Source organism: Dipodomys ordii, unplaced genomic scaffold, assembly GCF_000151885.1.
Source record: "Dipodomys ordii isolate 6190 unplaced genomic scaffold, Dord_2.0 Scaffold35, whole genome shotgun sequence".
Classification (NCBI taxonomy): domain Eukaryota; kingdom Metazoa; phylum Chordata; class Mammalia; order Rodentia; family Heteromyidae; genus Dipodomys; species Dipodomys ordii.
Genome location: NW_012267251.1, coordinates 2634906 through 2659491, shown reverse-complemented (window position 1 = coordinate 2659491; position 24586 = coordinate 2634906). Strand labels below are relative to the sequence as shown.

Sequence of the window (24586 nt, the reverse complement as noted above, 5' to 3'; positions counted from 1 at the left end):
TCCCTTACTTAATTTCTGTGATACTGCCATACATATATTTCTTCAGAACCTTAGGAAAAACCTTTGAAAATGTTATTAATCTTACCCCAAAATTTAAGTTCTTCATAACTTCACTGTATTGGTTAATTTTCTCAGATTTCAAGCAAATCTCATGTCTCTTTATTTCCTATCCATATCCAATTAACTAGCTGTTAATATGTGCCAATCCTACAGTTCTAAGACATTCATCTTTTTCCTATTTTTTTTCAGATATCTGACTTGTAAGCACCACATTTTACATGTCTGGGTTATTATTATTCTACAGCTCAAGGTTTTCCTGCCTTAGGCACATCTATCTGTAATGGGACACATCATCCTCTCTGCTGGAAGCATCTCAAATCAAACCTGCTGACATTTCAAAAAGTCTACCTTAAATGCTAGATCATTCACAATTTACTCCCTTTCGTGAATTCAACAGTCCTTAGGTTTTAGACATTCTGATTTATAATGTACTCCTAAGACAAAATTATACATTCCTTCATGGCAAGGGTAATGTCTTAAAACATTTAGATAAACTCACACTGCATAGGTATTCAAAATGTATTTACTGAATGAAGTCTTCAAATAAAGTAATTCCTATACAAGCATACAAATCTACAGGAAAAAGTGTCCACAAACAATATTTATTTTGGCCAATGACAATATCCATGAGATACATACAGACCTCAATATAATAACTAAATTTATTTCAGAAAGCTCACAATATAAAATATTTCCAGTTAATTGTTAGTATAAATTACATTTGCCTTTACATTAATTTTGTTCAAAAATAGGGAAGAAGAAGAAGTTTGTTCAAAAATCGGGAAGAGAAAGTGCTACTAGTGACTGAATTTCTATTCAAAACTGTAAGATCTCTTAAATCTCTTAAGTCTAATCATGATGCTTTAACTACTACACAGAAGAAAAAGTTTCATCACAATTTACCTATGAAATATTGCTCTCCTTAGTTTAAAATAGGTAAAATAACTTACTAACATAGAAACAAGTTTCACAGGAAACCCACTTGATGAAAAACTTTATAAAACATAATAAATCTTACATTTCTGGTTTTCAAAATTTAATAACAATTTCAAAAATCATACTGTGGGAAGACTTTTAAAATGCTTAAATATAGGAAAAGTGTAATTATCTTTTCCAATCTATAAATGTACTTACAAAAAGCACTCATAATACTTCATTAGAAATTATTAAGGTCTCATCTACACAATAGTAGAGAGAGTTACACAAATCTCTATCGGGTAGTAAATTAGTACAACTTGTATTTTAAGTAATGTTTGAAATAATGAGAAGTTACTAGGATGAAACGCCGGATTGCTTTTGACTCACCTCTCCCCCATTAACATATTCCATCACAAAACACAAACGGTCTTTTGTCTGGAAGGAATATTTCAAGGACTTGAAATGAAAAATAAAAAAAAGTTATAATCCTATATTCTTACCATTATAATAGTATGAAAAGAGAACATTTAAAAACTGTAAGCATAACTGATGAGACAACACTGATGAGAAACCGGAAAGGAACATCGGGAGTTAAGGAACATGAAGTTCCTTCACAGTCCACTTACTGTGGGCTTACAGAAGAGTTTATAAGAAACATAAAGCAAATTTTGTATTGTCAGGGGGAAAACTAAGACTGTAAGTAAAATTAAACCGCTCAATCCATTACCCCATCTCTCTGAAACTGTTGGTAATCAAAGTTCTCATCCATGCAAATTACTCCAGTGCAAGTTCCACAGGAAAACAGATCCTGTTGACACGTTGGAGTTTCTAACAATGCAACAACAGATAATCGACATGTAATAAAGTAACACAGGAAATCCAGGTATCTAAGGATACCCTTGAAAGTTTCCATTTCAAGTATTTCTAAATTTTTAGTAAAAGATTTCTGGAAGTCTGTCTGTTAATCATAATCTGAATGTACTTCACTGGAGTCAGGAACATAGATAGAGGAACTTTACAATTGTTCTTGTATCACATTTATAATGCATTAAGACACAGCTTATACTTTGTCAAGGGAAGAAATAGTATGGCGACTTATCAACATTGAACATCGGTAAAATTCATTTATGATTTATGAATCTGAAGAGAATGCTACCTGATCATTTAAATATTTATCTGAAGCCAATAAGCAAAATAAACAAAATTTACATTTAATATTTCAAAGGTGTTTTAAGTCTACCATTGTACCAGTGAACTCTTTAAAATGCCACCATCATCTATTTGCTCTTTATTATTTCTTAATGGCAAGGATAATCATGGGAAGGGAAAAAGTTTCAAGTGGGTAACAGGAGTGATTATAAATTAATAGATATGATAAATTTAACTCCTGTATTCCAACAATTTATGGGCTTCCCACATCTACACAAATGTTATTTACAAAGTCTGTTAGGACTATCACCAGGGGCCCCAGGCACTTACGGTTAAAAATGGATGCCTGGTGTTCTTTAATACTCTGCTTTCAGTTAGAGTGTGTGCCACTTCATCCTAAAGAGAAAAAAGCAACCTATCAGTACATGCTGTAGGCATTTTCACCATTTTTCCGAACTTAGCAGCAGTTATACTCAGGTACAAAATACACTGGCATGCTTCCATTATTGTATACAGCCATTACCACCACACAAAGCAAAACAATAATATGTCAGAAGACCCGGACACATATAACTCACCCATACTTGATCAAACTATATTAATAATAATGTAAAATAAACACCAAAAATATCATACACTGGGAAAATGAAATAGTACCATTTTCCTTTTAAGGAATGGCTTATCAGGCAGTATTTTAGCATGTAGTAGTTAGTATTTCCATGCTTCCAGGGGATATACAGGATGTAATTCAGTAAAGAGCATACGTCTTTTAAGTCTACTTAAAAGAAAACCAGCTATTGAAAAAGGGACCACAGGTTATATACAGAAGACTTAATTCTAAATTGTACATTTTATAAATAGTAACAGCTTCGAGGTTACTTAACTAGATTCCTTTACTCTGCTTAATAATTTTCTCCAGTTTGACCACAGGTCTACCTTGATGAATCTATCTATCAGAAGGTAACTGAAACCTGTATACATTATGTCTAAAAGCATTTGTTTCTTTTATCCTTCCTGTTCAGGATTGCTCTTGATTATTTGGGGTGTTTTATGCTTGATATGCATTTTAGAACAAAATTTTACATTTCTGCAAAAATAACATTTTTGACAAGGATTAAATTTCTGGATTGCTTTCAGTACAATGGTTTATTTTTACAACATTAATTTAACAAATCCACAAACATAGGTATTTCCATTTTATAGTGTTTTTTACAGTTTCTTTCTTCAAGGTTTTATAGTTTTCACTGTACAGCTCTTTCAGCTCCTTGGTTAGGTTTTTTTTTTTTTCTCTAGTCAATTGTTAACAGAACTGTCTTCCTGATTTTTCTATCAGCCTCTCCGTTATTGATGTATTAAAAAGCTATTAATTTTTGTATGTTAATCTTATAGTCTTCTATCTCGTTGAAGTGCTTATCATCATCTAGGAGGTTTTCTGGTGAAATCTTTAGGCTTGTAAGTAATGAATTATACTGTCTGCAAATAGAGATTACCTGAGTTCTTTCTTAAGACATTTGGACCCCTTTTGTTCCCTACTCTTGTTTCTCTGGCTAGGGAAGGTGTGGGGAAAGTAAACACCTCTGTCTCATTCTTGATTTGAGGGGAGCCAATGCTCAAGATTCTAGTATTTAAGGATTCTATGTTATTTTCAGAGAAGATAGAAACAAAATTTTCTTTTATCTTTGTAGATTCCTTATTTTTTTTCTTGATTTTTTAAAATTTAATTTTATTGTCAAGGTGACATACAGAGGGGTGTTCCATATTTAAAATTTTTTTTACCAGCATTTATTAAGTTCCTTCAACTCACACAAATTAGAGGTTAGACCAAAAAGCTCAAGAATGCTAACTAGAAGCAATGACTAGAATCTTGAGCCAGAAAATTTCCAGACACAAAAGTACAGACAGGCAATTACGGGCTAGCTCCCAGGCATTAACTGAAACTTGTACGACTAAAGGATAAATCACAATCTTAAAACCTGAAGTACTTGCATGTCTTAAATAATGTCAAGGAAATGAGGAAAGAAGGAAAATGTATCCCCAAGAGTTCCATAATATAGAAATAGTTAACAAGAATGTTCTGCTGGAGAAATGCAAGGAGGTTCTCATCATGCTCAGGAGCAGGTACTCCCTCTTTTATTCCTTCCATAATGAAACCAATGAGAAGCCGCCATAGACCATCATCACAATCTGTGTTCCTAGGAAGTACCCTCTGAGCTCTCAACTGACCAACCAATAAGTGACTTTGTGTATGAAGAAACATCAATTCTATGATCTACAAAAGCATCTTTGGAAAGCTACCACACTGACTGATAATGTAAAGCTCTGAAAAAGACAAGAACCAATCTGCCGAGAGGGTTCATTTCTGACTGAAGAAGTAAGCACAAGCCATTTCAGGATGCTTAACTGAATGCTGTTTCTTCACAGTGATAGGAGAACCGAATGACACCAAAAATAGAACATTTGGTTATACATTGATAAATGGGTGGTCATTTCAGGTTGTATGGAAAGGCAGATGGGCAACGGAAAACTAGACAAAGAAAGAGTATTAAGGAGACACAGTGATATGGCCATCAGAATGGGAATTTTTTTTTTTTTTTTTTTTTTGTCGGTCGTGGGGCTTGAACTCTGGGCCTGGGCGCTGTCCCTCAGCTCTTCAGCTCAAGGCGAGCGCTCTACCACTTGAGCTACAGCGCCACTTCCGGTTTTCTGTTGGTTTATTGGAGATAGGAGTCTCACGGTCTCTCCTGCCCGGGCTGGCTTTGAACCACGATCCTCAGATCTCAGCCTCCTGAGTAGCTAGGATTACAGGGGTGAGCCACCAGCGCCCGGCTTAGAATGGGAATTTTTAGGCCATTAAAATAGGACAAGTTGATGCTCATCAGAATAAAAAGACCAGTTAAAATAGAATGGCTACCTGGGTTCAAGACTGGGTGGAGGGAGCTGCAGCAATAGAGATTAAATGCCACTAACATACTCCTCTTGTGCTCTTGATATATGAAAGTGCCAATAAAACTGTCCCCTCTGTCAGCAAGAGCAAAGGGCCTTCAAATAACTACAGAACATTTCCCAGGAGCAGACTCCCAAGCTCAACATAGCTGTCAAGAACACTACAAACTGGACTACTATCCATTATAAGGTATAAAGGGAAGAATGGACACTCTGGATTGAATTTTACATAACCTGGTAATAGATGCAAAAGCACAAAACAACTGCAACACTCAGGCACTGATGGCTCATGCTTGTAATCCTAGCTGAGGATCTAAATCTGAGGATTGCAATTCAAAGCTAGCCAGGGCAGGAAAGTCCATAATACTCTTACCCTTAATTAGTCAGCAAAAAGTTAGAAGTGGATGAGTGGCTTAAGAGGTAGAGTGCCAGCTTTGAGCAGAACGCAGAAAAAGCTAAGGGAGAGCACCGGGGTTTTGAGCTCAAGTCTTAGGGACAGCAAGTATGCGCACGTGCACATGCATGTGCACACACACACACACACACACACACACACGCGCACGCGCACACGTGCGTGCTTGTGCATGCACAAATAAAAGATACTGTACTCGATCAATTACCAATCACATGTCATTAGACCAAAAAAATATACTTTAGAGACCACAGTATCCAAAGATGGTAAAGAGGTATCTCATCGAATGAACATATAATGTTTTCATGAGAAGGATAGATGGACAGAGATCTGGAATGGGAAATTGAAACATTTGTTGTCTAAAATAGGAGATAAAGATGAAAGGTGGCATAGAAGTCTTCACAAATATGGACCTAACTTTGTGAGGCCCCAGAGGATTCCTGCTTGAATGACCCCTCTGCTTTCCTAGAGGCCATGACAAGTGGGGCAGGAGAGGATGTCAGGCCCCTTTTTTCACAACACCTCTACTGTCTTTTTCTCTGCTTGCTGCAGTGATCTTGAGACCACAGCTGTGACTGTGGATGCCAAGGAAGTGTGACCGTACTCTCAATCATTACCCTGGGCTAACGGGATGGGCTTGCCTTCACATCAGTTGGACTGTGAGAGGGGGAAGGGATGGTACTAGCTAGGGGTCAGCGTGGTCTCCTACTCAGGAACTGGGCGGTGCCTTCTGTAGGTGAAAAGTCTTTACTGTAGGTATCTGTACATTCACTTCCTGGTGCCGATACAGCAAATTATTAGAAACTTGACAGGAAAAAACAATTTATTCTCTCAAAGACCTGAAGACACATTCATACTGCAAACAAAACTTTGTCCCCAACTCTTGCAACCTATTACCTTTGCAATGATGACCTCTTTCTTCAGAATCTTCATAGCATAATATTTGCCACTTGCCTTCTCACGAACCAAAATTACTTTCCCAAAAGTGCCTTTACCTAGTAGTTTCAAATAGTCAAAATCATTCATTGTCTGAAAAATACAAATTAGAAAAGTCTGTAGTAAATTATTTGACACAATTTATCATATATAAATATATGTGTAACATCCACTCAAAAAATATATATATTTTTTACCAATTTCTAAGTAACTGCAAATAAAAAGAATAAGACTGCTCCTGGCTGTCTCAGCAGCAGTCATGGATATTAAAAATAAATAGTTCTCAAATACTAGACAAAAGCATTGTGAACCTAGAATTTCGCAACATGCAAAATTTCCAGTAAGTGAAAAATTTCAAGGACTCAAGTTTTCATGGATTTAGTGAACTTAAGAACATCCCCCCATCATTCCTAAGCATGCCTAAGGGGATAGCACTTTTGAAGGAGATACCTGAGAGTAACTCCAACAAAATAAGGATGGCATCCAAGAAAAAAAATATTTTAACAAATATTGAGAACATCTGGAGCTCAGTGAAAAGAAATATAACAAAGATAGCAGTTGTAACTTCTGAGAAAACAACTAAATCCATGAAAACTTGAGTCCTTGAAATTTTTCACTTACTGAAAAAAAATTTTTTTATTGTAAAAATGCTATACAGAGGAGTTACAATTACATGGGCAATACATTTTTTATCAAGCATTGTTGCCGCCTCTTTGTTTCCCCTTCCCATCCCTTCCCATACTCTCCCCACCTCCCCCCACCACCAAAGTTGTAAAGTTCATTTTTCGACATAACGACTTGTACATCTCCTTGTCCACCTGTATCCCTATTTAAACGATTTGTTTTTTCCCTTCACCTCCACAAATTATATCAACATCAAATACAGTGAAAGCAGGGGTTATACTGTGGGGGTAGGCACATACAAAGCAACATAGAAATCATCTTATAAATATGTTAGAAACAATTGCACGAAAGAGAAAAAACATTTGAATACTTGGGAGTTCATTCCCCTAACATCAACTTATCTGACCTTTTCTGCTTGACTCAGACATATACATTTGTAGAAAAAGGTTGGTATGGAAAGCAAGCATGCACACAGATGGAATAAGTTATAGAAAATAAGCTGCAGATATGCCTTGCAAAAATCTCAGACATCATCGACTCCAGCCAGTACTAACAGTAAAGGTGACAAAGGCAGAAGTATTAGACGTTTCCAGGAGCGTCTGCCTACCCACTGCACCAAGCTGTTTTCTCTGCCCGCACCCTCGCTTCCCCTCCCAGTAGACTGGCCCCTGCTTTGAACATAAAGATTACAATCAAAGGCACTTTGCTGGCTCCAGAACCAGCCTTTAAATCTGGCAGATTTTTAGGGATTCCAGAAAACGAAATAGGGTAGCTTTAAAAAAATAGTATAGGTTTTTAAAAATGGTATAGCTTTTGAATGGGATGGTATAAAATTCAAAGGATTATGTTTATTGCGATTTAATTTTAAATTTATCAATTTATAATAAAAATTTCAAGTTAATGATGTACATGTGCACCTATGTGCACAAATTGAAATTTCTTATCTCTAAGCAAGTAGGTAAAACTAGATTGTTTTTCTTTTTTTTATTTTATTGTCAAGGTGATGTACAGAGGGGTTGCAGTACATAAGGTAGTGAGTACATTTTTTTGTCGAACCTGTTAACTCTCCCTCATTTTTCTCCCTCTTTCCCTCCCCCATACTGTCCCATTGTGTTTTTCTTTTTGAATAAGGAACCAGGTAAGTTAAACCGACACTCAGTTTAAACAAGGCTAAGCCTATAAAAGAGAAAATGTGTGCACATATCTTGCCAAAACTAAACATCAAATATAATTTTAATTAAAACAAAAATTTGGCATGAGAGAAGTCTATGAAGTCAGTCTATAAAGCTGTAACTATCATTTTACTAAGTTCACATGTGGAAAAGGAAGGATTTCAACCCAGGCAGTCTAGCTCCAAAGAGCTCTGAATCAATGCATTAATGGCAAATTTTGGGCTGAAGATACACCTTGTGCATATTTGTGCAGCGTGCACAAGGCCCTGGGTTCTACCCCTACCTCTTTTCCTACAAAAGACTAAGAAAACAAATAAAACAAATTTCACATATAACACTGAATATTTTTGTTTCCTCATCTGAAGACTCATTTACAACCTATTATATATTGCATATACACTAAACTCTATGTAGGTAAATTACATGTTGTTCTCTTTCAATCTTTAGAGTTAAGATACCTTTTAAAGAATTAAGGATGCTTCTTTCACATTTTTTTTGTAGCAGCAAAAAGAATTTATAATTCCCATGGAAACATCAAGTGTCCCTTGTTCTAGAGTGTCGAAAAGAGGAGAGGCTTGTTTTCTCGTTGGCTCAGGAGCAGCCCCCATTTGCAAGGTCACACTTCCTGGGACTGGTGTGGGGGGGCAGGGGAGGGGCCTAGGGTAGGGGGGTGCCCAACACACCAGAGCCTTTTCTATGTGGGCTTTCAGTGGAACACAGGATGCCAAATGCAAAAGGCGCAAAGCGCTCAGGGAAAACATTTGATTTCCAAGTTTATAAAAATGAAAACAAGGGAAGTGCAACTAATAAAGTTGTTTGGGGGCACGGCACTGCTGAAGTGCTGATCACATTTGGTTTTAAATGATAGGTATTTTAGGTTAGTGTGGACAAAATAACTCCACACATACACATCCTAAGAAAACTGGTAGACCTCCCTCTCAAATAGCATTTATTTGTTCTCTAGTTTGTTCTAGTTTCCATTTCCTAGAGTTCAAATAGCAGTTTACTACCTGTTTTACCCAGACAACTGTGTTCAGACCATTAAGATGCCACTGTCTTCTACCTTTCTTTTGTGGTGGGTTGTAGAAGCATCCATCTCTTCCTCTCCTATATTGTCAATCTGGGAAGTTGGACTACAATTCATTCTCTCCTCTTCTTGCCTCTGTAGTCTGTCTGCCACAGCCTGGATAGCTTCTGTCCATTCTTCCCTACAGAAAGGAATGAGGGAAATTCCTCATTAACTGAAGATGATGAATGATGCTAATATTTTTTAAGGATACTGTCACTAGTACCCGCATGAAACTTTTATTTTTTGCCACTGTTAAGTCTTTTAATGAATACAGAAAAGCATACACCAATGTAAAAAATAAATATACTATCTTTCATTTTTACTTAAAGTACTTTTTTCTTCTAGTCATAAAAATAAATAAAAACTTATGTAGAGGAATAGTATGATAAGTAAGAGCAGCAAATGACTTCAGTGCTTAAGCTCTAGCTCAAGTCTGTCTTTATAAACATAAAGGGCAAAGAAAATCAAGCTTGAAAAAGGTACTATCAACATACTATAAATAGTACTTTCAAAGACTGTATGTGTCATGGGAGTGTTCCATTCACTCAACCAGTCATCGATTACTTCTGTGGTCAGATATTGGACTATGTGCTTAAGATAAAGAAAAAAAAACAGGAAGGAAGAAATAATGCTTACTGTCAAGAAACTTACAGAATGCTTCTAGAATGAAGTACAAATGCAGCTGAACGCTGGTGGCTCACGCCTGTAATCCTAGCTACTCAGGAGGCTGAGACCTGAAGATCGTGGTTCAAAGCCAGCCCAGGCAGGAAAGCCTGTGAGACTGTTAACCAGCACAAAATTGGAAGTAGGATGTGGCTCAAGTGATTGAGCACCAGCCTTGAGTGAAAAGGTGCTGAGACCCTGAGTTCAAGTCCTAAGACTAGTATGTATACTCACAACCACACAAAAGGAAGTACAAATGGCCGATAAAAACATGAAATATGCTTAATGTTCCTGGCCATAAAGGAAATGTAAATCAAAATGACATTGAGATTTCATATCACTCCAGTCAGAATGGTCATCATTAAGAACATAAATAACCACAAAATGCTAATGAAAATGTGGGGGAAGGCCATATAAGATGATACTAAGTGAAATGAACTCCAAGATAGAGACTCAAGAGGTTTTCTCTTTGTCACTGTTGTTTTTAATGTACTATGTGATTCTTTTGTTTCTTTTGTATGTTCTTCCCCCATGGTATAACCCTTGTTGTCACTGTATTTGATTCCAGTGCAAAAACAATGAGGGGCAACACTGCTCGATAGGAAATGTACTCATTACCTTATTCATGTAACTATAACCCCTCTGTACAGTATCTTTACAATAAAAATTATATATTAAAAAAAAGAAAATGTGGGGGAAAAGGAATCCTAACCACTTACGTTGCTGGTAGGAATGCAAACTAGTGCAATCAACATGGAAATTATTATGGAGGTCCTTTAAATAATTAAAAGTAAAAGTACTCTAAGATCCAGCAATATCATGTTTGTCATTTATCCAAAGGAACGTGAGTGAGGAATAATAGACACCTGCACAGCCAGGTTCATCACAGCAGCCAAGGTTCATTCACAGTAGCCAAGCTATGGAAATAACCCTATAACTGATGAATGCATCAGGACAATACAATATATCTATACAATGACTACTATTCAGCCACAAAAAGATGAAATTATATCATTTGTAGGCAAATAAATGGATCTGAAGACCTCAGACTAAGTAAGCCAGGTTCAGAAGGACAAAAGTCATCTTTTCATTCATACTTGGATGCTAGACCTAAAAGATAAACACATGTAAACACATACAGGAATGTATGTAATTTGATTAAAGTACACATATGTGTGAGATACCATGGTAAATTCTTTTGAGAAATTTGTATGCATATTAAAAAAATGAGTATTGTGAAGTTGAAACAGGTCTGATTTAGGATGTGGTTACTAGTAGGAGTAGGTGAGACAAATGGAACATGAAGTCCGCTGAGACCGGGAAGGGGGAAAGGGAGGGAGGAAGGAGGTGACTCTGAGCAGGAGCTGAGCATCTATAGATGGTAAATTTTAAAAAGAAAAGAAAGGGAAAGAAAGGCAAGAAAGGAAGGGACAGGGAAAGGGCGGGAAGGAGGGAGGGAGAGAGGAAGGGAGGTTACTTACTAAGACCAAGAACAGTCATGACATGCTCGGTATGAAAGACAAGAGATACATATGAATTAGTACAGACAGGGAACCTACTTATCTAGTCTACAAAAGTCAGGTTTTGTGGAAAAATTGTCATGTTAAGATCTGAGAGACTGATAGGAATTAACCCAAACATGATTATTGAACTTGTTACATGAAAACGTGCAGTGCAGATGAGGGGTGGGAAGTAGAGCGGGAGTCAGGCAGGGGTGTGGAGGACACACTACAGGTTATGAATATTGGAAGCATAGAAAATAAGATTATCATGCTAAATTCTGGTTATAGAATTACAATTATGAGAATTTTCTATATCTTTTCTATTTTTCTTTCCTGTATTTTCTAAGGTAATTAAGCATTATAATTGTTATCAAAATAATGTTTTAGAAGGAAAACAATAACTTCAGGTAGGTCTAGAATTTTAACTCAATGGTAGAACATTTGCCTCCCATTTACAAAATCCTATGCTCCATTCTTAGCTCTGTAAAAAAAGTAATTAAATAAATGTTGTCTTTTAAGATTTTTAGATTTTTTTGGTTTAATTAAGATCTTAGAAGACTATTATAAGAAAAGTTTAATTTACTCATTTGAAAATGAGGCATTTAACTTCAACAACTAAGATCCTATATGATAACATACGTCTGGGAAAATCATTTTGTGTTTGTAGTCCCCAGACCTACAGTATGAATTCACCAGATAAAAGACTAGAAAGCCAGAACGAGAGGGAGGGAAGGTGTTCGCCAAGTCTGAGTGTAGATCAAGAGGATGGAAGAAGACCATGCAAGAGTCAGTGAGCTGGCTGTAATGTGCTGCAGTTTCTCTCTTCCACAATAGGGAGCAGTCAGTCATGCTAATCATCCTAATGCTCCCCTTATGTGGAGTTAGAACCAGTGGCAGAAGGCCTGTCAACTCCAAGCAGGCACTTGCAATTAATATAAAAGGGCACACTACTAGAAACCTTGACTATCCTATTTTCCTCAGAACTTAAAATAAGAATACAATCAAGTCTATGATTTAAGAAAAAGGTAGTTTGGAAAATGTTCTACTTTCTCTGAAGAATTGTAACTTACATTATGCTTAGCAGTCCTGGTTTAGTATTTTGCAAGCTCCAGTTCGGTTTTTTTTGTTGTTGTTTGTTTTTTAGTCAGTCGTGGGGCTTGAACTCTGGGTCAGGGTGCTGCCTCTCAGCTCTTCAGCTCAAGGCTAGCACTCTACCACCTGAGCCACAGCACCACTTCTGGTTTTCTGGTGGTTTACTGGAGATAAGAGTCTCATGGACATTCCTGCCTAGGCTGGCTTTGAACTTCGACCCTTAGATCTCAGCCTCCAGAGCAGCTAGGATGACAGGCGTGAGCCACTAGCGCCCAGCTCCAGTTATTTTTGTATGATACAAGAAACGACACATCTTTAGATTGCTGCTTTTTCACAAAATGGATAAGACAAGTCTCTTACCTTTCTTCTGGAGTATCAACATGGAATGTTCTCTCTATAACTGTGGTCCACTGTAGACATCTGATTATAAATGTATTTGGCTTTGGTCTTTCTGTTTTCATTAACTGGCATTCTAGAAATAAAACAGAATTTCTTTAAACATGCAAGTACTTAAAAGCCACGAAATAACTGGTGATAACTGAGAGCTACTCCACACCAAACTTGGTGCAACCTCATTGCTTTCTATAATGTCTTAGCATTCCCTTCCCTTCCATTTTAACTATTTCTCCCACACAGACCTGTTTTACCTTATATTTAACATTAGCTGTTACTGCTAGCCATGTGCAGTGCCTCTCTTGTACTCCCACCCACATACCATCTCTATCTGTCCAGGTAATCTTCTGAAGTCCAGTCTCATTCCTTCCATGAAGTATTTTTATAAACCTAGGTCCGAAACTGTTTCTTCTCTATTCTCATTGATACTTATCCCTTGTTATGCACTTAGCATAGTATTATGGTACACTTTATCATTTTAAGAAGATAACCATTTATCTCTATCTTGTGTGTGTATGTGTGCACACAGACACACATGTAAGTGACAATCCTAGGGCTTGAACTCTGGCCTTAGGCACTGTTCCTGAACTTTTTTGCCCAAGGCTAGCACTCAACCACTTAAGCCACAGTTCTACAGAATTTTCCTTCTCTAGGCTGTATTGAAGCGCATCTCCTGAGTAGCTAGGATTAGTCATGAGTCATTGGTACTTGGCAATTGCTACCTTTTGCTATATTAAATTGCCTATAAATCTTAGTATTTATAGTTACTACAAGAATTCTGTCAGTGAATATATAAGACTTTAAAGTTAGTAAAAGTATGCACTCGATGACACTAATGTACTAGGATTTGATTTTTTTCTAATTATACAATCTTGGATAATGTCATTTCTCAAGCCTTCAGAAGTTGAGAGAGGAAAAATTATTCGTTTGTGGTTTAATAATAAAAACTATGAGTATGGAGTTAAATTCAATAATAATAAGTCTGAATAAAGACTATTATTACTAGATGCACACCTGAGTATACTTTAAAATAAAATGTAAATGGTCGATTTCAAGAGAAAGGGCAGAGCTGTCTATAAATACTACACTTCTGAAAGAAACTTCTTTACCCATAGTCCACAAGTTCAACACTGCTCACGTCTTGTCCTTTCTTCATCAACAACAACCATTGTCTACTGCTTTACATCTTTTTTTTTGGTCCGGTTGTGGGGCTTGAACTCTGCGCCTGGACGCTGTCCCTCAGCTCTTCAGCTCAAGGCTAGCGCTCTACCAGTTGAGCCACAGCGCCACTTCCCGCTTTTCTCTTTTTGCTTATGTGGTGCTGAGGAATCAAACCCAGGGCCTCAGGCATGCAAGTGAGGCAAGCGCTCTACGCTGAGCCACCTTCCCAGCCCCTGCTTTACATCTTTAAGGTTCAAGACACAATTAACATTAGACTAATCCTCTGTGGACACCACATTGAAAGAGATAATTCACCCAAGCTTCTCTGTTTAGTTTTCTTCTCTTTCCTAACAGTCTTTCATGATTTTAGCCAACATCTTTCAAGTTCTCTAATATAAAAATCCAGGTATCTTTCCATTTTGGGTCTCTATTTTAAGGCATGTGTCAGGAGTGGGGTGTGTATCTTCAGAGCAGTGCATGCTTCGCATGCATGTGCATGCTTCGAGAGCATTGAAAGGGGCACATAAAGAGCGTCACTTCTACCTTGAACTACTGGGACCATATTTCAACTAAACATGGGATCTTTCCCTTTAGTTCCACTCCCCTTCTAGGCTTCCATATTTCATATTTCCCGTCATCTACACTCAGCCAGGAAGTGGTCTTCCTCTTTTATATTGGAAGTATTTACTCTTACCTGGGTTTTGCACTCATGCAATTCTACTTCAAATTCTTACTACCCAATATCGAAAGCCAGAATCTTCTTACTCCAAAGTGTTGAGAGGTCATGTAAGTTAAGGGCAGGTGTTCTGAGATATCTGCATACATTTCACAGTGAACTGGGAATTCTCCTGCTTCTGTTCTTTCTGCTGATCTGTATCCAGGTTTTCTTCATTTCAGATACAGGCACTGCAACTTTCAATTGCTCAAGCCAAAAACTCTGGAATCACCTGCGGTCTACTTTTCACTTCACATCAACTCACTGCTTCTGAATATCCAGTTTCAGATTACTTCTCACCACTTCTATACCTCAGACAATCACAGCAGTTCTCTGCTGACCCACAGTAAGTCATTCTCAATACAGCAGCCAGAAATCTTCTGAAAATGCACATCATGCCCCCCAAAGATGCTGTGTTTTGATTCAGTAAATATTTAGAAGATGGAGGCCTGAAATGACTGATAGGGTCTTATCTCATTTCACCTCGCCTGTGCTGGAGTTTCTCCTTTGCCTCCGGGATTCTCACACGGCCCCATCAGACACCTTATATTTCTCTAACACACTACTTTCTCTCTGCACAGTGCCTTTTATGAAGTTATGCCTTCTGCCTGGCAACCTTCTCTCTCATGTATCTTTGGCCCACTCTCTCCTTAAGTCTCAGATTAAATCTAGTCTTCATACTGAAGCCTACTGTGGCAATCAATCTACAGTCCTCTTACTCAGGACTCCACCACTTCTTTCATCAGCTCCACTTTCTATTTTGTAACATTTACATTATCTGTAAAATATGACTGCTTACATGGTATACTTCTCTTATTATCTATCTTCTTAACGGGAACATAGGCTACACTGGCACATTCTTTTGTTTAGATTTTGTTTCCTGTGATAGTGCCTCACTAACTTTCACCAGGCTGACCTTGAACTCATGATACTTCTGGTCCCATTTCCTAAGTAGCTGGTATTACAGGTATCTGCCTGACACATGGCAAACACTCAGTAAATATTTTCCAAATAGATAAATCCAGAGTAAAAATTCCAAATAAAGATAATTTCGATGAGATGTAAAGGAATTTCTGAAGCAAATTTCTTTTTTTTTCTTAACTTTTTTTGGTGAAAATACTGTACAGAGGGGTTACAATTACATGGGCAAGATAATGAGTACATTTCTTATCAAGCATTGTAGCTTCCTCCTTTGTTTCCCCTTCTCATCCTCCCCCCTCCACCCAATCCTCCCCTCAGCACCCCCCCCCGCCCCGCACCAAAGTTGTAAAGTTCGCTGAAGCCAATTTCTTAAGTAGAGAAGAAAGGATGTGAAAAAAGTAGCTATAATCAAGAGTATATATTCACTACCTTTCATATGTAATTATAACCCCTGTGTACATCACCTTGACAATAAAATTAAAATTTTTAAAAAGAGTATATAGACAGCTCAGTGCTAGAGCAGGCAGGGAAAGAGGATAGCAGGGCAAATGCAGTTAAGACACAGATGCAAAGGGGAGTTGGTAGATCTAATTTTCTCACTGCTTCTTTTGTTTCAGTGAGATAAGATGTAAAGACTTCAGTTAAGAATACAGTAGAGCTGGGCACCTGCGGCTCACACCTGTCATCCTACCTACTCAGGAGGCTGAGAGGTGAGGACTATGGTTCGAAGCCAGGCTGGGCAGTAAAGTCCCTGTGAGACTCTTATCTCCAAGTAGCCATTCAAAAACCGAAGTGGCACTGTGGCTTAAGGGGTAAGAGAGCTAGCCTTCAGCACAAAGAGGCTCAGAGACAGCACCCAGGCTGAATTCAAGCCCCACAACCAACAAAAGAAAAAAGAAAGAATGTGGTACAAAGAAGATGCACTGGGTCTTTGCAGATGAAACGTATGAAAGCATGCTCCATGAAAATGGAAGAGCGGACAGGGAAACATACTGGGACTGCTGATAGTACTAAGGCCCTCTTGAATTTAATGACCAAGAACTGAAGTAAACACCAGAAGTAAGAGTTGCATAGATGCAGAGCAGGGAACACAGAGGTGGGATTGAAGCCAGGCAGTATTTTAAGTTTGTCGAGCCAGAAGCAGCAGAAAGAGGAGAGGATCCGAGGCACAGAGGTGACTAGGCTAGTCAGTCAAGCACTCTAAAATGTGCATCGAGGGAAGGCAGAACCTAATGGTCAGATAGTGAAAACACAAACTTGATAGATCATAAAGTTTATTATATTTAAACTTTGTAGACAATGTTACCTACTTTTGAATTAACAAAGTTAAAAGTACTAACTATAGTATTCTAGTATATAATGCTTAAATATGAAAACTTTAAGATACCAGAGATATTATACTAATTTATGCCAATCAAGAATCACTTCATTTACCACATCTTAATCTCCCTAGCAGTTTTATTTTCTTAGAACCCTATTATTGTCTCCCATCTCTCTCTCTTTCCAAACAAATTCCTATTAGATGTCCTGTAGATTGAGGATTTAGCTCAGTGGAAGGACATTTGCCTGGCAAGTACAAAGCCCCAAGTTGAATCCTTAGCCCTGGAAAAAAAATAAAACAGCCATAAAGGACCAAAAAAAAAAAAACCCAAACAAACAAAAAAACCCCAAGGCAACCAGGTCACTCCTCTGCCCCATGTGTTTGAGCTCCTAGTTAATCACTTCAAAGTGATGTGACACCACGTCAGGGACATAGCAAATAATGACTGACCAGATTCTAATAAAAACAACTAGAGAGACACATCCAAGAGAGAGAGGCCAGTCTGATAGAGATACTTCAGGAGGCGTGAGCAGTGAAGAGCACTATGGAGAAGAAAAAAGAAGGGTATTCAATCTATCTGGGCTTTACTTAAGATTCCCTTACGATGAGATGGAGGCAATTAAGGTAAGAGACTTCGAAATTAGAATATCAGACTCAGATCCAAGCTCTATGCATACCATTAGCTATGCAGTCCAGCCCCCAGATTTCTCATCTTTAAAAGCATTATAAGAAATAAAAGATTTCAAAGGATATATATTTTCAGCACCATACCTAAACGAAGTTAGAATAGTATGATTTACAGAATTTCTTAGGGTTGGAGGTATGGCTCGTGTGGTAGAGTGAAAGTGTGAGATATGTTCAAGTCCTGGTCTTGAACAAAAAAGAAAAAAGAAAAAAAACTTCTCAAACCTAGAATTTTAAAAGCTATTTAAAATATTATATTGCCAGATTCCACGTGGTTGTAAGTTATGGTAATTTTCAAAGCTGGAAATGATGACAATAAAAATGATTAGTTTGTCATTCTGTGTGTCTGTCTGAGAGTCCTAGGGCTTAACCTCAGAGCCTGAGCAGTGCCCTGAGTACTTTTTTTTGCTCAAAGTAGCACTCTACCACTTGAGGCATAGCTCTCCTTCTGGCTTTTTTTGGCAACTAATTGGAGATAAGAGTCTGTCTCATGGAGTTTCCTGTGTGGGCTGACTGTGAATCTCGATCTTCAGGTATCAGCTTCTTGTGTAGCTAGGATTATAGGCATGAGACACGCATGCCCAGCCTTACTTGTCATTCTTAAACAGACTATCAAAAAGAACTACATAGAAAAGAATAAAGCATTTGTATTTCTGTATGGGGTAGCTTAGAGAAGTATTAAAATAGCAATAAGTTATTGCACATATTAACCAGTTTGATAAATTAACTATTCACAGGCCCAATAATATATGAACTATTGAGATCCAAGCACTATGCAAGATACTGAGCACATAAAATGAGGAAGAATCTGAAAGTTTCCATTTATCATTTTACATATATAATTATAAAGAAATATTTCACTAGTTATAGTTAATCAGGTTTTCTAAGAACTCTAGGCTAACAAAAATATTACATGTAATTACAAACAACCCAGATTTTATAGGTCTCAGCACAAAGTATTATTTAAATGAAGTAAGTCAGGCTCAGAGAAACAAAGGGTACATGTTTTCTCTCATATGCGGGAGCTAAATTTAAGTTATAAACATGAAATCTGACTGAAGTACAGTATGCACAGGAGAGAAGGGAAGGATTCCTATGGTGTAACACCTTTGAACAACTAATTTAAAGTTTAACAAAATGAACACCAGGAAGCGGAAGCATGTTTTGTCAGAAGAGGGTGAGAACAAAAGGAAGAGGGTAGATGGAGAGAAGAAGGGGGATGAAAATAGTTATAATATTCAATATACATACGTGGAAATGGAACCAGGTAAATTGAGGGGATGGGTGAGGTTGGCAGAGATGGGGGCGGGAATGATGGAAAGGGAGAAACTGATCAGGATGCATTGCACGCATAAACTGACAGGATAAACTGAGACCCCTGTGTATAACTACTTAAAAGTAATAAAAAAAAAGGAATCAGATCCCTTGTCCTACTAATGAAGGAAAATAAGTAACAAAAAGTCCTAGAGTTTTATCACTTGCTAATTAACATACACTACATAAACTAGTCATATATCAGCATTAATCTATTCAAAGAATTTATTTGTATAAATCCCTATATAAATATTATTTTCTTTCAGATTTAAGTACTTTAACATATCAGAATTAATTAAAAACCAAATAGCCTAATTCTCTAGGACGTAATGCTCTTAAACTCCAGAAATACATTAAAGTTAAATTTCTTAAGCACATTTTCTCAACATTTATTTGTCAATTTGCCTTCAATAAATGAATTTCCAATAAAATGCTCTACCATGAATCGGGTTTTAACATAATACCCATTAGATTGAGACTTTATAAAAGAAGTGGTTATTAAGACATTCAAGTGGTAGCTGAAACACACTAAGATGAAAAATGCTCTAGCTCAGGGTTTTGTGCTGTAAAGAAACAACCACAAGTAAAAGAACTATCTCCAAATATAAACTGGTTATGACTTTAAACTCTCATGATAAAACAAATGACCAGGAAACAGAAAATGGTATTATGCATATCTCCCACAGCTCTATAAAATGAAAACTGTCACAAAGATTCTCAGTATTCACATCAAGGTGGATTGGAGACTTCTTATTGCAGCAGATTCTTAAGAGTAAGATAGTTAATAAACCGGCTAGACACTTCTTTGGAAGAATATTTTCTTTTTTGTTAGGTAAAGAGTTCCAAAACAAGTCAATTTAAATCTTAGAAACAGAAGTGGAAGCTTTGGATAGAGATTTTAAAAAGACAGTAGCCAAAAGTTAGTAACTTCTGAAATCATTTAGAGTACATGATTGACAAGTGGTTCTTAGATAAACTGTAGTTAACTTTTATTATAAGGTGTAATACTTTTCGGTATTTACCCACTGGTAATTCCATTAGACAGTTATACAAGTTAAACTCTTGAGCAACTTGAAATAAAAGCTGAATTTCAAACACTCTGCTTACTTTACACCATTCTGAACCACAGATGACAAAGTTTGTTTGAAACTGTAATTACTCTGCAAATGTGAAAGCCAATTAACAGGACTGCAAGATGCCAGATCAAAAAGATATATATACCCAAAAGAAAGTTTTGGCAATCATATGTTCAAATTTTATTAAAACGCTTAAGATTTTATTGCAACCTCTTTAACCTTTTAAATACTAACCTCATCTTTTAAAAATAAATTTTATCATAAAACGAAAAAAGTATAAAAGTTTAAAAAATATAAGGTAAAAAAGTATAATAGATTCCAAATTTAATTATTAATAATAAAGCTCCTGAACATAGACCATTAGACACTCTCGCCCCTATTGAAAGTTCTTAAAAGGGAGAAAATATTAGTGCATTGTGTCATTGTTTTTGTGTGACCGCAGGCCCATGTATTTGTTAGGCAAGTATTCTTCCACTTGAGCTGTCCCCCCAGCTCAAGAATATCAAGAATTTACTTTTGGTGATGCAAGGGTTTGAGCTTAGGGCTTCCTGCTAGGTAGGCAAGCACTCTACAACTCTTTTCTTCTATTTCATGTTTTCTCTACTTAGGGACAAAGGTATGCTAAGCCCAATTAAGACATGAAACATCAACCTTATTTATTTAGCCAACTGAGCGTGAGGGAGCTTGGGTTAGGCCCTGGTCTGACAAAGCACTGCAGCATGAGATCGGAGATTGAGCAGCATGTGCATACACTACTCACAGAGAAGTTCCTAAATGGTTCTTATATAATCCAGAGCACAGACCTATCATCCATTTTGTGAATGATCACATTTGTAAGATTCAAACAAGCTAAGTGAACTTGCCACAAATACTTAGCTTGTAAGAAACTGTAAAAATTTACTCCAGCTGTATCTAAATCAAAACCCCATGTTCTTCTGAAAAAAGAATACAGTACTAAGAAAACTACTTTTAAACATTAGTAACCTCTGAAAGTAAGTCTTTCTTTTTTCTTTTTTGGTACATCGTGGGGGCTTAAACTCTGGTTTTGGGTGCTGTCCCTGCACTCTTCAGTTCAAGGTGAACGCTCTACCACTTGAGTCACAGCACCACTTCCGTTTTTTTTCCTAGTGGTTTACTGGAGAGAATAGTCTCCCGGACTTTCCTGTCCGGGCTGGCTTTGAACCGCGATCCTCAGATCTCAGCCTCCTGAGTAGCTAGGATTACAGGTGTGAGCCACTGGCACCCAGCTAGCAAGTCTTTCTTCTACACTTTTCCAGTACTTTTCTCTGTGCTTGGTCATTCTCCCACTTGTGACACCTTTTCCCAGTGAGGAAATTCAGGAGTTTTCCCTGGTTAGCAGCCTGGAGGGTAGAGAGGCGAGGGGATGTGTTTGCTTCTGGCTCTGACCACCTATTTAGAGAGAGGCTTATCCATGGACATGGAGTGAAACAAACAGGATACGTAAACTGAACTGTAAATAAAAACAAGAACTACTCATGATGCAGAGTCAAGGCCCATCTTTCAAGCAGCTGTCTTGAGTACTGCTTCTCCCTATTATTCTCGCCTTCTCACTCTTCATTTCACTAACTCAAAACCATTACATCTGTAAGGGTCCTTTATTTGTTACCTGTTTACTTATCAGTGAGGTTAAGTGTGGTCTCTCCACATTAGATATTTTCTTTCTTCTCACCTCCATTTTTGTTGTACTCGATGTTCTTGACTGATTTTACTAGAGAAGTTTTACCAGGCACTAGCCATCCTTTAGTCATTTTTAGGGCTCTTCTTCCAAATGGAGCTAGTTCAGTAGGCACCAACCTTTGTGCTGTATTTTTATTTTGTGATTACTTTTCCCTTAGTACATTTGGAAAACCATTGAGCAAATAATTTATTATGTCCCTGAAGCAATCCAAATAAAACAAAGTCTTTATGTTTTATGAAACATATTTTATTGAAAGGATGATTGGTCAAGCAATAAATAGGCAAAACAATTTATAACATAGTATTTGTCAGTACCATACTACAAAAAAAAATGTAGGCAGGACAATGAGTTAGGTTGACAAGAATATTGTACTATTTTAGGAAGACTAGAAATGAAGGGACAACACAGACACCTGGAGAAGAGTGATTAGGGCAGTGCCACGAACCACGCTTGGAGGAGCCCAACACCATGCTCAAGAAACAGCAGGACACCCAGAGAGACCTGAGTAAAGCAGGTTAGGGAGTGCTAAAAGATGAAATCAAAAGACTCTCAGTGAAGGAATACTTATCCTATATTACAGAATGGCGCAGTGCACATTTTTAATTGCAAATGAAGGCAATTAAGATCTCCTCTACCCCACAGTGCTGGGTAGAACCAAGGCCCTGTTCATGCGAGGCAAGTAAACCACCACTGAGCTACACTTAAGATTTTTAAACAGGATGGGGAAAAACGTCATCAGTGAGAGGGTAAGGGTTAGGATTGAAGGGAAGGATCTCAAGTCTTCAAGTCAACTGCCTCCGGATGTGGGTGACTCTCAGACCGAATTTTCTGGTCCTAGCCCCTTATGTGGCAACATTGGCATCTCTCTTTCGAGTCCTTTATTACCTTATTCTCAATGTACTAAGAGAGTTTCATGTGTTTGTGGGTTTTATATTTTCCAAGTTGCAAATTTTGATACCAGTAGTTTTTCTTTTCATTTGATTCCTGTATCATTTTTCAAACCACCCAAGAAACACTTTCTCAGTCCCATTTGACTTATCCCTCTCTTCCAACCCCCCAGGCCCAGCCACAACACTCACGGTAACAGCTCTTTCCTATGTCTCTCCCAGCCATCATTTCTCACTGTTGACACCCAGCCCTGGGAAGTTGGGTTCTCCGATCTGGAGCTCTGAAATCTGGATCTCTAAATGGCCTCCCAGATGGTCTCCTCTCTTTTACCTTCTGCTTCTACAAGTTGCCCTACATACTACTAGCCAGATTAGTCTTTCTTACTCAAATTCTTATTCCATCTATCATCCTTCTCAAAAATATTCTACTCTATGTAAGACAGAGTTCAAACTCCTTAATCTAACTTTTTATGTAACTCATATGCAAGCACCATTCTTTTAAAGAAAGAGACTTTATTTTCTATCACTAAGAACTAAGAGTACTTTTTGCTGATAAATACTTCTCTTCAGTATCCCCTAAAAATTCCATGATTACATCCCTCTGCCCCATAATTTTAGGGACTAGACTAAGGACCTTACACAAAGCCCTTTATCACTGAGCTGTATCTTCAGCCTCTTCCTGAATTAGCACTACCCTGGGAATTTACCTCATGCTGTTTTCTTCACCTGAATCTTCTCTCTCCTCTTTGTCTATAGCCTAATTATTCCAGATTTTCTCTAATTTTTCCACTCTACTCTCCCTGAAGATCTACTATGTTGTGCATCTCATGTGTTGATCGAATAGTTTATGTTATGATTCTGTTTCATGTAACTCTTCCTAACTATAACTTCATAAAATTTGGAAAGATTTTTCATAGGTTCTTTTTAGTCTTCACAATCAAGTACATATAAACTGAGTCTAAAAAAATTCAGAGAATGTAGAATGTTTCAGGTACAATGAAATTTATTATAACTAATAACCTCAGTATTTTAAAGTTTATTTTTAAAATAGAAGTTATTTTAATGATCTCTTTCCAGCTGAAAACTTTACATAAAAGTGTTTCTTAGTCAAAAAGATCATTTAAGCCAGGGAATCTGAGATCAACCTGGGCAAAATGAATGGACCCTAAGGAGAGAAAAGAAATAACAGAAAAGAAAACGGAATGAAAAGGAAAAGGAAGGAGGAAAGCAGAGGGAGTACAGACTATACAGACAAGATGGGATAGGGGAAAGGAAGGAAGAGGAGAGAAGGAAAAAAGATGGAAAGAATGTGCTTTAAACATGGGCGTGCGCACACGCACGCACGCACGCACGCACGCACACACACACACACACACACGTATGTTTTGTAAGCCTCAAGAGCATAACTTGAAAAGAAATATATTTAAGCCCTAATCACATTGTTCATTTCAGCACATCAGTTCTAACATTTAAGAGATACCCTTCTTTGTCTGGAAAAAGATTTAATTTATGGAATAAAAGTTCAGAAAATAGAAAGTAAATGATAGACCCATATATGTAAAGTAGCATATAGAATTGATTTAATAGTGCATTTTAAAGGATTATAAACAGTAATGTCATTAAAATTATACAGAAATAAATTTTATCTCAAATCTTTATCAATTTAGGTCAGTAAAGAAATTGCTTTCCAGCTGGGCGGTGGTGGCTCACGCCTGTAATCCTAGCTACTCAAGAGGCTGAGATCTGAGGATCGAGGTTCAAAGCCAGCCCGGGCAGGAGAGACCATGAGACTCCTATCTCCAATAAACCACCAGAAAACCAGAAGTGGCGCTGTAGCTCAAGTGGTAGAGCGCTCGCCTTGAGCTGAAGAGCTGA

The 24586-nt window shown here is 37.4% G+C and overlaps 1 protein-coding gene across 3 annotated transcripts in view; it reads right to left on the bottom strand.

Annotated features, from left to right (window-relative positions):
- Akt3 (v-akt murine thymoma viral oncogene homolog 3) overlaps positions 1-24586 on the bottom strand; it is a 192092-nt gene that overhangs the window by 61014 nt on the left and 106492 nt on the right. For 2 of the 3 annotated variants that reach the window (XR_001175120.1, XM_013017505.1), the window contains exons 3-7: positions 12901-13012; positions 9278-9422; positions 6380-6511; positions 2458-2523; positions 1366-1434 (exon numbers count right to left, since the gene is read on the bottom strand). Coding sequence is in view for 2 of the 3 variants with exons in the window: in XM_013017505.1 (XP_012872959.1) it covers positions 1366-1434; positions 2458-2523; positions 6380-6511; positions 9278-9422; positions 12901-13012 (524 nt within the window). In the remaining variant the exon portion in view is untranslated. The remainder of the gene's footprint in view (positions 1-1365; positions 1435-2457; positions 2524-6379; positions 6512-9277; positions 9423-12900; positions 13013-24586) is intronic. The other variant, XM_013017506.1, reaches the window with a different exon arrangement.